The following is a 17,461-nucleotide window of genomic DNA, read 5'->3' as shown; positions in this document are numbered from 1 at the left end:
AACTTAACAAAGGAGGTAAGGACTTTGGACTTTGAAAAAAAGTGGTCGAGGAAGATATAAGCAAGTGGAAGAATATACCGTGTTCATGGACTGGTAGAATTAACATTATGGAAATGTCTATTGTACCCAAAGCTATCTACAGATTCAATGAAACCCCTATTAAAATATCAATGGCATATTTCACAGATCTAAAAGAAATACTGCAAAAATTTATATGGAACCAAAAAAGATCCCAAATAGCCACAGCAAACTTGAGAAAGAAAAACAAAGTTGGAGGGATCACAATACCAGATATCAAGTTATACTGCAAAGCCATTCTACTCCAAAAATCCTGGTACTGGCACAATAACAGGCATATAGATCAATGGAATAGAACAGAGAGCCAGGAAATCCACCCAAACCATTATTCTCAATTAATATTTGACGAAGGAGGCAAGAGCATACAACGGAGTCAAGACAGTCTCTTCAATAAATGGTGTTGGGAAAATTGGGCAGATACATGCAAAAAAAATGAAACTAGACCACCATCTTACACCAGACACAAAAGTAAACTCAAAATGGGAATAAAAGACAAATGTAAGTCGTGAAACCATAAAAATCCTAGAAGAAACCATAGGCAGGAAAATATACATCTCCTGAGGCAAGGAAAAATCAGGAAAAAATAAACAACTGGGATAACATCAAAATCAAAAACTTCTGCATAGCAAAAATACTATCAACAAAATGTAAACAGAGCCCATTTTCTGGGAGAACATATTTGCCACTGTTACATCTGATAGGGGGTTAATTTCCAAAATATATAAGACATTCATACAACTTAACAAAAGGAAGACTAACGATCCAATTAAAAAAATGGGCAGAAGACCTGAATAGACATTTCTCCAAAGAGGACATACAAATGGCCAAGAGACATGAAAAAATGCTCAAAGTCACTAACCATCAGAGAAATACAAATTAAAACCACAATGAGATATCACCTCACACCTGTCAGAATGGCTATCATACAAAAATCAACAAACATCAAGTGCTGGTGAGGATGTGGAAAAGGAAACACTAGTTCACTCCTGGTGAGAATGCAGACTGGTACAGCCACTATGGAAAACAGTATGGAGTTTCCTCAAAAAATTAAAAATAGAACTTCCATTTGACCCAGTGATCCCACTTCTGGGAATATATCCTAAAACCCCCAAAACACCAATAAGAAATAAAATATGCACCCCTATGTTCATAGCAGCATTATTTATAATAGCTAAGATATGGAAACAGACCAAGTGCCCATCAGTAGATGAATGGATAAAAAGCTGTGGGACATTTACTCTATGGAATATTATGCAACTGTAAAAAAGAGGGATCTCTTACCCTTTGAGACAGCATGGAAGGACCTGGAAAGTATTATGCTAAGTGAAATAAGACAAGTACAACATAATCTCACTGATTTGTGGAATCTAATGAACAAAATGTATTGACCAACAAAATAAGACCTGAAGCATGGAGGCATGGAACAGCCTGGCATACCTCAATGTGGGGTGGAGGGGACGAGAAGAGATAAATCCAAGAATGTATATACTTATATGCACAGCTCATGGACATGGGCAATAGGGTAGTGAAGACCTGGGGAGGAGGATGGAGAGGGGCTGCGAGGAGGGGGTTAAAGCTATCAACAATAAAAAGTATATTTTTTAAAAGAGCAGTTCAGTGGCTCAAGCTGAATTTATAACACGTCAATGACATGCTTGTAGTTATTAGTAGTACCTGTTTCTGTTTCATCACAACCAAGAGAAAAGAAAAAGATTTGCTATAATTAGAAAAAAAATGACTCTTCTCTACTAAACCCAGGTCTCCCATCTGCTGCTGTGGATGTGGTGGGTGTGAGGATGGGTTACAGAATGCTGAATGCATGGTCAGGCTATTCCAGACATTTGGATTTGCTGGCAGACTGGAGGCAGGAGTGTGCCCAGCTCTGGAAACTATGACGATGGAGATGGCCAGGACCTGGTCATAAGGTCACATTACAGCCCCTCTAGAGCAGCAGGCGCCACATTGTTTTTCATGCAACTCTACCAATAGTAAATATCTGAGCATGTGTACTTATTTTTAATAATATAAATATATTATGATATACTATGCCATACTATGCATATTATGTTACATATCCATGAGAGGAGACATAAACGCCACTGAAAATTCTAATATTTTCTTCCCACACCTTAAAGATTGTCACAAGCACATCTCCCCACCCACCCGTTTGAGCATAGGCAGCCTACTGCAGAGACCTGTTCTAGAACTTGGTATTTTAAGAATGAAACAATGTTAACTGAAGAGAATTATTGACTGTGTCTTTCAGAATGAGAGAATAAGGGCAGTGAGTCAGGCCTAAAAAAACACAACCAGTGGCAGCAAAATGCAGCACCTAGCACCCATTTGTTGTGATTTTTCCTTTTAGTTTACTTCATATTATTGGGGCCAATTTCTATTTAAGTCTGTGTGATCAATGCCTACATTACCACCCCCACCACCACAATGACCAACCTAAAGAGGAATGGGACCATCCATTCCCCATAGTTTTAGTGAGCCTGGTTCTTCTTCCCTAAACACAATCTCAATTTCCATTACTTTCAAGATTAGAACAGATGGCCTGAGTCACCACATAAAGCCATGTGCCTCCTCTGAACCAAGCCCCGGTGGCTTGTAGGAAAGAAGTAAATGTGCCAGGCTGGCCTTCTGGCATCAGTTCAGGGGGCCAAGCAAATCAATCCCACCATTCATGGTTAATTGCACCAAGTTGACATCACACCTGGCTGCTCCACTCAGGGCAAGGAAAGGCAAGGCTGCCATCCCGCAACACAGTGGATTCCAAACCATGCCCCACTGAGTCCCAGGCATCCAGAGTGGTTTACAAGCTGTCTGGTGGGAGGGGATGGGCAAGGGGAAAGCCAGGCTGATAGTGCTCTGGCTTACTGCCTATTTCAACCAGAACAGAAAAATGGTTTGAAAAAGGATGAGCAGAGTATGAAAAGCGAGGGCTACTTCCTTGTGAAGACTGGATTCTGAAGTTGGATGCTGAGGTTCCAATCCCAGCTCTGCCTCTTACCAACTGTAAGGCCAAAGCAACTACTTCTTTCTTAGCAGTTGTTGTCATGGTTGATGATGATGTCTCTGAGTGTGTCTTCACATCAGGAAGGTTCAGCTTACTCACTTTTTTCCCAGCTGGCTCTTTCTGTGGCTGTTTCTTTGATGACCTGGCACCCACTTTTCCACAGATGTCCCCGAAGAGCAGCGGCTGCAGGCAGTGCAGGCTGCCATCCTGCTGCTGGCTGATGAGAGCAGGGACGTCCTGCAGACGCTTCTGTGCTTCCTCAAGGACGTTGCCAACTTGGTGGAAGAGAATCAGATGACACCCAAGAACCTGGCTGTGTGTCTGGCCCCCTCTCTCTTTCATCTCAATTTATTGAAGAAAGAAAGCTCCCCCAGGTGGGTTTTCCTCAGCAACAACAGGAATCGTAAAACAGATAAAACCCACAGTTCATTAAAAAAACAAAACAAACAAACAAAAACTTCTCACATTGGATTTCAACTTGAGGATTTGTCAGCTCTCAATTTATAACCAGAAAATGTTTTAAGGACCTAATTTGTGTGCTCAGGCTCATAGAATTGTCAAAGTAGTATTGAAGAATGTCTGTTGTGACCTAGAAAACCTGGGTGTGTGAGTGGGAAGGAGGGAAAAGTACATGAAGTAGTATTTTACAATCTTTAAGTTTAAAAGGAAAGGATTAGATTCAAGGCCCAGGCATGGCAGCTTGCGGCAAAGTGGTTTCAAACTTGGAAAAAAATAGATTAATTTTTCCCCCAACAGTTATTCCTGTCCTTGTATTTTTCCAAGGTTTTTCATTATGAACTGTCAGACTTTTAGCCTGATTCAGAACATCTAATATGTGTGGTCATTGCTTTTGTTTGGAAATGAGAAAGTATGGGATCAGGAGAGCACCTGGAAAAAGAAAAAGAAAAAGAAAAAGAAAAAGAAAAAGGATGAGCTTTTATTGTGAAAAGCTCTTTGGATTGAGATCTGCTTAGGACTGTCCCCTTCACTTACAGGGTCATACAGAAGAAATACGCCACTGGGAAGCCAGATCAAAAGGACCTCAGTGAGAATCTGGCCGCCTCTCAGGGCCTTGCCCACATGATCATGGAATGTGACAGACTTTTTGAGGTGAGTGAAAGGCTTGAACTTCCTTCCTTATAGCTCTTGGAACTAGATGAGATCATTGGAACAATTTCTACACTCATGGCTTATATGTTTGTTCCTGAGTTTATAATGACAATAGTACCCTCTATAGCTGTGGTCTTTGAATCCAAGAAATGTGAGAAGGTATCTATATAATTTAGTCTTGACAGTTAAATATTTGGAGTTACCATGATGACGGTTTTCATGAGAACAGTTGTGTCACCATCAGTTACCAGGTTCAAGGCAAGCCAGACAATTAGTTTCTTTTTAAGAAATATGTTTTTATTGATTTCAGAGAGAAAAAGCTAGAAATATCAATGCAAGAGAAACAGACTGGCTGCCTGCTGTCTACTGGGGTTCAAGCCCGCAACCAGGGCATGTGCCCTGACTGGGAAACGAACCAAGACCTCTTGGTGCATGGGTCAATGCTCAACCACTGAGCCACACCAGCTGGGCTGTTCTTTTATTTATTTTTTAATTTTTTTACCTCAGGACGTGATTAGGTTCAACATCTCTGTGTGTGTTTCTGGGGTGTGTGTGTGTGTGTGTGTGTGTGTGTGTGTGTGTGTGTGTATGTTGACCAATCCCTGTTAACTAAGAGTCAAGAATAGCTTATGAATATAGCCACAGCTATGTTAAAGAAGAAAGTGAACTAGACTTCAGGCATACTTTTTTGTGGTACATTTGGCATTTGCAAGTGAGAAAAGTATGCTAAAGAGGTAAAGCCATTTCTAAGTCATAGTTGATGTTTCCCTTAAGTCTGTGCTTTAAGTTTCCTGAGCCCACATTTTGCCAAACTGAATAAAAATACATTAAAGGGAAAATTTATGGAAAATGCAAAGACTGAATGAGAAATCATTGCTATGTTTTGAGTAATAAATATAGTCTCAGAAACATATTTGTGTTTCCTGCCTTTAGGAAGCCCCACCCCCTACCACCAGCTTTGCCACTCATCTTAGTAAAACATCTGGTCCACAGCACTTGGCCCATTCTGATACACACGGTTTTTTTACTAAATGACTTTGCTTTTTCTATTAGTCTCAGCATTTCTTTAACTCATGCATCTGTTGCTCTTTCATGCACCCATTGGTTCAGGTCCCGCATGAGATGGTAGCCCAGTTTCATAATTCTTACGTGGAGGCTGAGATCCATACTCCAACTCTGGAAGACCTGGGGACCCAGGTGGAGGAAAGTGGGGCCACATTCCACACTTACCTGGACCAGCTCATCCAGGGCCTCCAGAAGGAAGCCAAAGAGAAGTTTAAAGGATGGGTTATGTGTTCCAGCACAGACAATACAGACCTTGCTTTCAAAAAGGTAATCTCAGAGGTGGTAAGAAAAAACTACCCCAAAGGAACTACATCCAACAACCAAGAAATTATTTTGCTTTAAAAACATCCACTGTCCACAGGCTTGGCACACACATGAACATGTCAAAGACTCTTTCTAGTGACTGCGAGGCAATCATGTTGCACATAATCAGAATGCAAACTGTGAAGCCAGACTACTAGATCCCAATCCACTCTCTGGCCCTTAGCTATGTGATGTTAGGCAAGTCACACACCTCTTTATGCCTCAGTTTTTTCAGTTGCATAATGGACATAATAATAATACCACTGTCAGAGGAGGGCTATTTAAAAATCAAATGGGTTAGAAAGACACTTGGCAAAGAGGTTAATGTGTATCAATGGTTATTATTTTATTATGATCATTATTATTATTTTTTAATCTTTAGGATTACCATTATGAAATGGTAAACCTCAGATATGCAGAATCACTCTTTCAAGGTTCATAATTAGTGATTTTTTTTTTTTGGAACACCCAATGAAATGTGGTAGGTTTTTGTTGGAACTAGTTAACTTGTTCAGCTTTTGATGGTATCTTTCCCAAGGTGGGAGACGGGAATCCACTGAAGTTATGGAAGGCTTCCGTGGAGGTGGAAGCACCCCCGTCAGTGGTTTTGAATCGTGTGCTAAGAGAGCGCCACCTATGGGATGAGGATTTTGTGCAGTGGAAGGTTGTGGAAACTCTGGACAAGCAAACAGAAATCTATCAGTACGTGTTGAACAGCATGGCCCCCCATCCTTCCAGAGACTTTGTGGTTCTCAGGTAAGCTTGATTCTAGAGTTAAATATATTCTGTTCCTAGAGCAGATAAAGCTGCAGATTTAAGCATTTCACAGAGTTTGACCACCTAAATTCAGCCTACAATGGGAATACTAAGTTGGCCCTCATTTCCCTCAGCAAAAACTGAATTTGCTCCATTTATGCCCAACTTCCTACTTCTTCACCTAATTTTCAGCTCTGTTGAGCTCTCTTATGACTGCTGCAATTTTGGAGCATACGGTTTATTAGGCCATAAATATTGTTCATTTCCTCAGAACAGAGTCCTAAGAATAACTGCTGTTTGTCCAGTTGCACTTTCTGCCAAATAATGTAAATTGAGTCTGACTTTCTCCTGCTTTTTGTCTTTCTCCCTCTGGAGGGTTTGTGTAACTCTCAAGATTGGAATGTAACTTTAGAATTCATTTGCATAGCTTCAGCTGTTCATAGTTCATTACAGCTCTGAAGGTCCAACTATGCTGGATGTCCAGTAGATTCCAGGGTCTGACCAAGCTTGCAAGACTGTGTCTGCTGCTGAAATATTTCTTCTGAGAGATTTATGGGTTGAGTTCGTAATGGAATGCTCAACCAGTGACAGGAAATTTGCACAGTGGATCTGTGCATGTGGGCTGGTGAGTCAGTATTGAATCAGAAATAAGAGGGATTCAGGATACTAAAAAACTCATATAAAATGTAATTAAATCAATATATCCTTTTTTATTGATAGCTGATGGCAAACACTGTTGTTTCTCTTGGATTAGTGATATAAAAGTAATCACTAGTGAAATTCCCATATGTATATTTAAAATATTTCCTTTATGAAACTAGTCTTGATGGCAAACTAAAGGTTACTTTTCACATAGAATATTTATGCCATGGGAATGGAGCCTCTTCCTTCCCCTTAGAGGAGGCTGAGGGCCAGTCAAGCTTGGAGCCTCCTTCCTTCCATACATCCACCAGAATGCTATTTCTTAGTGTATCCTTCCATCACCACCTGAGCAGGACTCCATTGGAGGCTTTGGGGAAACAGCGGGGAAGACTGCAGACCGCAATCCTGCTCTCTCATGTTTCTATTTTATTAGGCAGAAAGAGTCAATACATAATAAGTAAGGGGATAGGGTTACTTATATAGGGGCATAAGTAAGATAAGGGCAAAGTAAGGGATGGGATTTTAAATATAGTGGTCAGGGCAGAATCTCACTGCATTGATACTTGATCCAAGACTTAAAGGAGAAGGTGCGTAGGCCATGAGACTCTGAGGGAGAGGAAGTCAGAATGCAAGGAGATAAATGATGAGCCATATGTAGTTCCTGCAACACGAATTTCTTGTGATTATGAAACAAGAAGCTAAAAAGTGGCAAGTATGGTAAGGAAGTGACATACTGAAATAATTTCTGTCATCAGAGCATCTCCCTATTTAGGCTCACACATACATGGCTGGTCTCCTTTCATGATTGATTCTCACATTGTCCTCTTCTCTAGTTCCTCAGGAGCTTCCAGTAATAGTTACTGCAGATCTTCCCATTTTGCTTACACAAATGTATAATTTTCCCATCTTTATTATTAATCACATTATCATGTATGAAAAGAGAATGGTCATGCCCATGGGGAAGTCCCTAAGCACTTGTGTGGGACTTGCTTACTCCTGACTTCTTGTTGAGAATGTATAATAGTTTCTCTTTGTGGTATCATAGGACAGGAGGAAGTTATAGAAGAGATGACTAAGTAAGGGAATAGAATTTATCACTTAAACTGGGATGGTAATAATTAAATCTATACCCTATAGTATATATTGTGTAAGTGCTCTCATAGCTCCTGACTTTCATCAACAATTTTACTCCAAATGTTAGTCCCCTCCTGCTTGAATAGCTTCAATAACAGGAACTCACTACCTCCTCATAGAGCCCACTCCGTTTTTGGAAAGCACACATTGTGAGACAGGGCTTCTCTAAAGTCAAATCAACTGTATTTATTTCTTCTCCTATTCAAGAGCCACTCAGGTATTTATAGAAAGATAGCAGTTCACATAGTCTAGTTTTCTTCAAGCTGAGCATTGCCAGTTCATTTATTCTTTAAGACTTGAATTGAGCATTATCTCCTCTAGGAAGGCTTCCCTGTGTGCCTCCCCTTCCCTTCCACATGATCCCAGAGTGCTCTGTGCATGTCCATGTCACTACACTGACCATGATGTTTTAGAATTATCTTTGTATTTCTGCTTCCCCTCCTGGACTGTGTATCTCTGTGCCCTTGGTGGCTTCTCAGAGCTTGGCACATCTCTGTGGTCATTAGATGTTTACTGAATGAGTTGAATGAGTGCTTCCTAATTCCAAATCTGTAAGACCTCTGCAGCCTCAGTTTGTTTCCAAAGGTCTGGGTGCTGCATGGCCATTTCTGGTCTCTGGGTTCTTGGGCTGAGACCCTTGCTTTGAACTGCACTGTATAAACTTTACCCAAACTTATGGGAGTCATTGGCTTAATCCAAGTAACTAGGATTGGAATTTGAGCAGGAAAATATGTGTAAACCTCAGCACTGTGTTCAAGTCTTTCTCTCTTAGCCATAACTCTGATGTGTGGGTTGTTTCACTACAGGACCTGGAAGACTGATTTGCCCAAAGGAATGTGTACCCTGGTCTCCCTCTCTGTGGAGCACGAGGAAGCTCAGCTCATGGGCGGTGTGCGAGCCATAGTGATGGATTCTCAGTACTTAATAGAACCATGTGGTTCCGGCAAGTCAAGACTGACCCACATCTGCAGGATAGACCTGAAGTAAGTGTGAACCCCTTAGGAGGGCAGGCATGGTGTTGGAGTCTCAGCTCAAGTGGCACATTTGCCTGTCTGTCATCCTGATTTCTTATTTAACTATACTTTTTTCCCCCCTAATAGCCATTAACATGCTTTTGTAGATGATTATGTATGCCTCCCACTCTCTGTTCCTCTTCTCCACCTTTCCTGAGATTCTGTCATTTTCCTGGGGCCCTTTGCTCTTCTCTGTTTTCAGTTCTGTCCTCACTCCTGTGTCCATGCTTCTCGCACAGAGCAAACACAAACACCGGAGTTCAGCACATAACATGAGTCTCCTCTCTGGCGTTTCCTTTATGTCTGCCTCCTTCTGCTGCTCCTTCCAGTGCCCTCCTTTCAAAAGAAACTAACTTAAATCCAAACTTTTCAAGGCATTCATGATGCTGAACCACGTTCTTGGTCTGGTAGATACAAACTGAGTTCTCTCAGTCAATTCTAGAATTCAGTCTGAATCTTCTCAGAGGAGATGATATCATTTTAAAGCGCCCAGTAAGTACTGAAAAGATAGTCTGAACACTGGGTTCTCAGACCCAGGTTGTATGCAAATGTACTGATGATCAGGGCACAAGGACAGCCCTGTCTACCATGACAAATTGTTATGTTGTAGAAAAAGACTTTCCCAATTCCTTTCTGATTTTTGTCCCCACAGAGGTCACTCCCCAGAATGGTACAATAAAGGCTTTGGACATCTGTGTGCAGTGGAAGTTGCCAGGATTAGAAACTCTTTCCAGCCCCTCATTGCTGAGGGTCCAGAAACTAAAATCTGAGTTTTCCCCAGTGTGACATTAAGCTCAGGGAAGGGGAAGTGAAAGGAAACACCTGTGGGAGAGAGTGCACTCAGGAGAAAGTGAGAGAGGACAGCTGATTGACATGGTTCCTGCTCAAAATGGAAACACTGAGAAGTCAGAATGTTGAAGATGCAAGAGTTTCTGCGAACTTTCCTAGCCTTCCTGGAGATGGCTATAGTCCTACTAATATAATATTTTTAAAAATGAAAACATTTATGTTACTTAAAATTAAATGGGTTTTCTTTGTGCATTGCCTAATTTGCTATTTAAAAGCTTCTAAGAAGCATATTCTTAACTGTAACTAAATGTATGTATAGCATATGTAAAGTGTATATATCTTTCCCTTTACTATATATATGTAAAATATCAATTTTATATATAATTGCATATTTTGAAACACCTGCCTTGCTGAGTCCCTTCCTTACATGGTTCTTTCCAAGTTGCTCTGGGCCCCACCATCCTGTAAACTGAGCAGAGCTGCTGCTGACAGGAAGGTGTGAAAATGTGTAGCCTGTCAGTCTGCCCTGATGTTCAACCAAAGATGTACTAACCAAAAGCAAACAACATTAAAAGGTTCTTATGTGTTGTCAGGTCGCTTTTGTTATTCAAAAACTGAGAGTGGAGTGCTGGATAAAGCAAGGAAAACAATGTGTTCTCCTTTTTAAAGCAAAGAAGTGGTGAGAAGTCACTATCAAATTTACAGCTAGATTCCCAGTTGCTCCTTGGCCCCACCGGTGCAGATTCGGTGAAATATCAGACCCCTAGAACCTTTGGAGTCAGTGAGAGACTGAACAGAACCCCTATTTTCCTGCTAACTAGAGCTGACTAGAACAGCCTTTGCATATACATAGCCAAAGGGAGCCCCTTTGTTCTATGATGTTTTCATAGATACATTTCATAATGTTCTTAAATGTCATTCTATTTGACCAGTGGCCTATTTGGTCACAGGTAATTGGCATTTTCTTACCAATGTATTGCACTGAATTTAACTCTGGACACTAGACAAAGGAAGATGATGGTCATCTAAGAGTCCTGGACCATTAATTATAGCTTCAGGGAATTCTTATTTTGTTATGTATGATGCTCTTAAGACATAATTCATTTAAGTTTTCCAATGTGAAAGACAGGGTTTTAAACTAACATAAGACCAAAACTAGGTTCTTCAATTAATTTTAGAAAATATAAACAGGTTTGTTAAACCCATGTTTCTTCATTAGCCAGTCAAGCTACCTGTGCATTTGACCCTATTTATTATTATATAGACTAAGCAAGTTGACTCTCCTAAAATCAATTGTTAATGGGTTTAATTTTTCTTAATTATAACTCAACAACTGTAGAGAGAAAGATAATTTATTGTGTTTGGTTTGAGATAGACAGATCTCTAAATAGAGATTGGTATCATCATTTAGCAACTGGTGTTAGAGGAAAAAAAAGAAGAAAAATGTTTTCCCCTTTTTGTATTGTATGCATTTATGTAATGTTTTCTTTTATCAGTATTGTGCAATTATTTTATTGAGAGGAATTAAAATGTTATATATGAGTTCTGTGTGGAGCAAGAAAAATCATACTGTTTGAATTATGATTTAGGAGTTTTTTGTTTCTTTGACTACCTAGAAGGTGGCAGCAAAGCCATAATTTTCCATTGGGCAATGCCCTGTGAGCAAAACAAAATCACTTCTGCCATACATCTTAAATTTAACCATATGTGCTGGATGACTTTAATGGGCATGTACAAGATCATTAGAGAAGTTTAACCTAGTTTAACATGGGTCCTATTCCAGAAATGGGACCCTACATGTTTGGAAACTGTGCTAGGCACACAAGGATAAATGGTATTCTATCACTAACTGTAGCATGCACACAGATCATCTGGGGATCCTGTTCAAATGAAAATTCTGATCCAGGCGGTCTGGGTGGGCCTGTGATTCTGCATTTCTAATAGGCCCAGGCTGCTGGCCCAAAGACCACACTCTGAGAAGCAAGGACCTAGAAGATACTTAAAATAGAATAAAAACAAAAATTATTGTATTTCTGGCTCCCCTTCTCTTCAAATTTCCTGGCTTTTTAAAAATTTTTACTTACACACTAATTACATCACTGCTGCATAACAGCACAGTGCATCTAAGAAAAAGAAAAAGGAGGGGAAAGATGCATCAAACTTGCTGGTCAAATACCACAATATTTTACTCATAGTTATTTTGCTAATGGAAATAAAATACAATATTGCATTTTAATATTATATTTATACCTCATGTATTTGCACCTCAATTGTTGGTATTCATCATCAATTATAAATAAATTGCCAAAGCAAATAAATTTATATACATTAAGTATTTTCTATAAAATATACATTGATTTTCATATTGATCCTATAAGTAGACAACCTGCTTCATGAGGAAGATTTATCTCTAAGATAGCTGTCTTGATATCTCTCCCAACTGTAAGGATGTGGTTAGCAACAGAGGTTCACTGGGTGCCTTAACCTGTATGTAAGGCATTAAAGAAGTGATGGGTAAGGATTTGTTTTATATTTTATTGTTCTTAAATCTGGAAATTATACAAATACATTTATAGTGTTTTTATGAAAGAGTCAGTGAACTCTAACTATATCTCACTTTCACTGAGTGGACCAGAAATTGAGACTTGATGAAGTGACTGATGGCTGCACCACTAGACCATAAAGAATAACCACATTGGACTCTGCACCTTTTTCCTTCCCTTGCACTTGTTCTGAGCCTCACTGCTAAAAGATAACAAAGGTATCCCCTTGTTAAGCAAGTAGGAGCTCATGCATCTCAGCTACAGGCTGCAAAAGGGACATCAGGCACAAAGATCATCTGTCCCCATAGAAATTATCCAAACTCTGCTTTCTGCTCACCTTCCACACTCCCATTACTTGAAAGTTTTGCTTTCATAGGCAAAGGAGGAATTTCAATTGCCACTTTTCTTCTTCTATGTGAGAGAAGAGAACATTCTATTGGCCACATGCTATAAATGTTGTCCTAGGACCCTGGATCATATGAATTCAAACTTGATTATGAACATACTTCATGAAATTCTTAGTATGAAACTGTTCTACTTTCGATATTTGGCCATAGAAAAACTGATCTTATGACTTTTTCTCAGGGATACAATGTAAAGGGATAAATTAGACCACAACCAGGAGGGCAACTTGCTGACACAAAAACAAAACCAATGTGTTTTGCTGCATAAGAGTTATGAAATAAATACCAGGAGTTACAGCATTTTATTTTATTTTTTTAAAAATATATTTTATTGATTTTTTTACAGAGAGGAAGGGTGAGGGATAGAGAGTTAGAAACATCCATGGGAGAGAAACATCGATCAGCTGCCTCCTGCACACCACCTACTGGGGATGTGCCCGCAACCAAGGTACATGCCCTTGACCAGAATCGAACCTGGGACCTTTCAGTCCGCAGGCCGATGCTCTATCCACTGAGGCAAACCGGTTAGGGCTTAATGTTGCAAACCACTGAGTTTAAACAACTGACAAGGTGTGACTTTTGACATGCCTTAGGCTGACTGTTCTACACATTGTTGTAAAGACAGTGATTACTTCCATTCTAACAATCCCACCCAACAGGCCACCTATATGCCTACTACTGGTTATAGGCACCTCTCACCAACACCAAAGAGGTGTTACTGGGCAGGACAGCCCCCTGAGTCAGTAGAGGGGGTTGCCCCAACCTCGATCCTTATCTTCTCATGTAAATGAATTTATATGAGAGACCTTGACTGCATTGTGAAAAAATTAATTAAAGCATGCATCTTTATTGAGAAAACAAGCAAATCTATACATCTGGCTTATGAAGTGCAGACAGGCTCTCAACTCATCTGAAGAGCAAGTTGAGTAGGGGTCTGAGGCATTATATACTCTCCTGTCTATAGGCTTCAATATTCCTGTGATGACTATTTTGGTACAGATTAATTCTCAATGTCCCTTTTTTTTTTTTTTTTTTTTTTTTTACTTTGTTGTGGCTTTCCCAGAATTCATGAAAAGCTCCTGGCAACTTTATTTTACCAAGCCTTTAGACTGCTGGCTTCTCTGCTTAGGAAGTAATACGAACCTTTTTTTTCCTTTCCCCTTTCCTTTTTCCTTTCTGCATTTTTTCATTAGGGAGGTTGTTGTTGTTGTTTTTAACCATTTTCTCTGTGTCCTTGGCTGGGGAAGATAATGGTTTGTTAGTTACAAACTGGCTGCAAATTGCCCACACTGTTTGGCCTTGTTTTAACTTTCCTGTTTCAGTTTCCCTATTTCTCCTGCCCTGAAATCCTGTAACATATTTCCCCCATCAGAGACTTCCATCCCTAAAATCTTTTAAGGTTGATGAGGGAAGGAGGTCTGTCTTCTGTAATTACTTCATGCTGTTAAGGGGTGTAGAGCCTGCCTGAGTTAGGGTATGGAAGCCTCTTCCTATCTGACCTAACGGAGATAAAGGAATGGGACTTGAGACTAGAACAGAGAGGCTGTTTGTTGATTCTTTTAAAGTAGGGAATGGGCTAGAATCCCTGAAGCATCATTGTCTTGACATGGAGTTATTGCTTCCTAGAAGTGACAAATTTGACAAGAAGGTTAGTGGACAATTATATGGATGCCCAGCCATTACATTACTTATCTGCAATACGTTTTTGTTTCTTGAAAATGAGCTTGAGGTCCTCAATGGGTTCACAAGAGTAGGCCTCAGGTTGAAGTTCCCGTGGTTACTTATAAGAAATAGGTTTAATTTCAGAGAAGTAACCTTGTAATTTTTCCTTTAGGTGTAGTTTTTATTTTCATGAGACCTATGGGTAATGTAGACACCTAGGACTTTGAGGTTTTGGCATAGCTTGGCTAGAGTCCTTTTTCCTTAGCTATATCAGTCTGGTGGTTCCTTTCCTTTTGTCCTTATTTTTTTTACTTTGATATATCTACTAGTAATTAGGCTTTTGATTTGGGATTGTATCTCCCCCTGGTCTGTATATGTGGTATTGACTATGATGGCCAGTTAATTTATTAGTATAAGCCCTTGCAATGTCTCTTATGTGTTGCTCTTCATTTATAGAGCAGCAGTAGAAGAATAATTTGTAAATTACTCTAAGTTAAAAGTCAGTGTCAAGTGACTAAAACCCTGTGTGAATTTGCTAGAGTCCTCAGAAAACCAACCAAATTTTTCTTTGTAAAGGGCTATATTACCCAGGGCTTTTGTGGGGAAATAACAATTGGTTTTGAAAAAAATTAAAGAGAGCTTTTTTTCCTCTTTTCATATATTACTTTTTTTTTAACTTGCACAGACCTTCTGTGATTTACATGGATTTTTGGTGACTTATATATACCCTTTGTAACGTTCATAGTCTTTCTTAGTTTGTTTCTTTTAAAACACTTGGCTTGGGCATTTCAAGCCTTTAGTTTAAAAGAGCTTTCCCTTTTCCTTCCTCTTTCAAAGGGAGGCATGCCCTCCCCTTTAGACTAGGCAAGGTGTCCTGCCTAATAAGGGAATGGGTTACCTTGGATCTATAAGGGGGACAGAAAGGTGTAGCAGACTTACAGATGATTGATGACAAATTTATTCTTCTTCCAGCCATGCTCCAGAGGCAGAAAACCTAAGGATTTTATGTAGTGGGTCAAAGTGTGCTGCTTGTGAAGAGAGCTCCCAGAGGCGGTGAAACTGCTGGTCATCACTCTATTGCGTGCCTCGGATTCTCTCCCCAGCTGTCTAGAACAGCCAGGAGGACCCGGGGTGCTGGGGAACCCGCCCTTATGTGCACCCCCTGGATGGGTCAAAGTTTAATTACAGTTGTATTCTGGGGTCCCTATGAGGCCCCTACACATCTTAGGGTTCAACTCCAGAAACCTCTGCAAGGTCCTTACTCTCTTAACAACATTGGAGAGTCTCAAACCAGAGGGAGGAATTTGCCTCATTGATCTTCGGAGCTTGGGCAGGGACCTAAGCACTCATCTGGTTTTATTCTCAATTTTCTGCCCCTAGCACAGGCCTGGTATGTTTTGCAAATTTCTGTTATGCTGAAACCACTTAAAACCCAGTGGCAAAACAGAAAAAGAAATCCCCAAATGGGCTGAACTCACTGCAATCCATCTGAGAGAACAAAGGACAACTGTGCAGCAATTAACTTGTAGCAATCCACCTCAGATCCTAATCACTCTCCTTGATCTGAGTCACAGTACAAAATGTTACAGTCACCTCTCACTGACTCCAGAGAGGTGTTACCAGACAGGACAACCCCCTGAGTCAGTGGAGAGGCCTGTCTCCAGCCTCAATCCTTATCTTCTCATACAAATGAATTTATACAAGAGACCTTGTCTGCATTGTGAAAAAACAATTTATTAAAACAATTGCTGAAACCGGTTTGGCTCAGTGGATAGAGCGTCGGCCTGCGGACTGAAAGGTCCCAGGTTCGATTCCAGTCAAGGGCATGTACGTTGGTTGCGGGCACATCCCCAGTAGGAGATGTGCAGGAGGCAGCTGATCGATGTTTCTCTCTCATCGATGTTTCTAACTCTCTATCTCTCTCCCTTCCTCTCTGTAAAAAAATCAATAAAATATATTTTAAAAAAAACAATTAACAAGCATGCATCTTTATTACAAAGCAAAGCAAGCAAACCTATACATCTGGCTTATGAAGCACAGACGGCTGTCAGCTAATCTGAAGAACAAGTTGGGTGCGGGTCTGAAGTATTATATACCCTCCTGTCTATAGGCTTAAAAATTCCTCTGCTGGTATAGATTAATTCTCAATTACTTTGAGAATTTTTTTTTTTTTTTTTTTTTTTTTTACTTTGTTGTGATGGTCCCAGAATTCATGAGATGCGCCTGGCAACTTTATCTTGCCAAGCCTTGAGACTGCTGGCTTTTCTGCTTAGGGAGTAAAACAGCCCTTTTTTCCTTTCCCCTTTTCCTTTCCCTTTCTGCATTTTCTCATTAGGGAAGTTTTTTAACCATTTTCTCTGGGTCCTTGGCTGGGGAAAATAATGGTTTGTTAGTTATAAGCTGGCTGCAAATTGCCCACACTGTTTGGCCTTGTTTTAACTTTCCTGTTTCAGTTTCCCTATTCCTCCTGCCCTGGAATCCTGTAACATACCCATGTCCACAATGTGCGGAGCTGAGACTCAAGATTCTAAGAAATTATGCCTCTCTCTACCTGATTTCCTGCACAAAATGTTCACTTGATCAACAGAGTTGCTGATATGAAGACACAGTTGGAACAGAAACAGTAACATAAGTAGATTATCATTATTCATGGCATTCCTGTTCTGTAAAGTCACCATGAACACTCAATTAGCAAATACTAAGCCACTGCTCCTAGCAGAAATACAAAGGTAGGTTTCTACAAGCCTGTAGTCACAACATTTTTGTCAACCAATCAATATATAACTTTGTTTTATGTGTGTTTCTGTTTGAAGATGCCTTACTTAACATATATTTCTTACAAATAATTTTCTGCAATATTTCTTTATAATTAAACAATAATCAAGAAAGGCTCAATATTTTCCTGACCTTGGGTAATGTGACTTTATTTTTCTTTGGCTTTAA

General features: G+C 40.0%; 1 protein-coding gene across 3 annotated transcripts in view; it reads left to right on the top strand.

Moving 5' to 3' along the window:
- STARD13 (StAR related lipid transfer domain containing 13) overlaps nt 1–16,316 on the top strand; it is a 234,079-nt gene extending 217,763 nt beyond the window's left edge. The window contains exons 9-14 of one of the 3 annotated variants that reach the window (XM_036299160.1): nt 3,261–3,471; nt 4,093–4,207; nt 5,318–5,539; nt 6,114–6,331; nt 8,914–9,090; nt 15,491–16,316. In XM_036299160.1, coding sequence (XP_036155053.1) covers nt 3,261–3,471; nt 4,093–4,207; nt 5,318–5,539; nt 6,114–6,331; nt 8,914–9,090; nt 15,491–15,575 — 1,028 coding nt within the window. In that variant the 3' untranslated portion in view covers nt 15,576–16,316. Of the gene's footprint in view, nt 1–3,260; nt 3,472–4,092; nt 4,208–5,317; nt 5,540–6,113; nt 6,332–8,913; nt 9,091–9,772; nt 13,125–15,490 lie in introns of those variants that run through there. The other 2 variants (XM_036299161.1, XM_036299159.1) reach the window with 2 other exon arrangements.
- Nucleotides 16,317–17,461: the final 1,145 nt, after the last annotated feature.

The sequence above is a fragment of the Myotis myotis genome, unplaced genomic scaffold, assembly GCF_014108235.1.
Source record: "Myotis myotis isolate mMyoMyo1 unplaced genomic scaffold, mMyoMyo1.p scaffold_m19_p_3, whole genome shotgun sequence".
NCBI classification, from domain to species: Eukaryota; Metazoa; Chordata; class Mammalia; order Chiroptera; family Vespertilionidae; genus Myotis; species Myotis myotis.
This window is presented reverse-complemented; position numbering and strand designations above follow the sequence as displayed.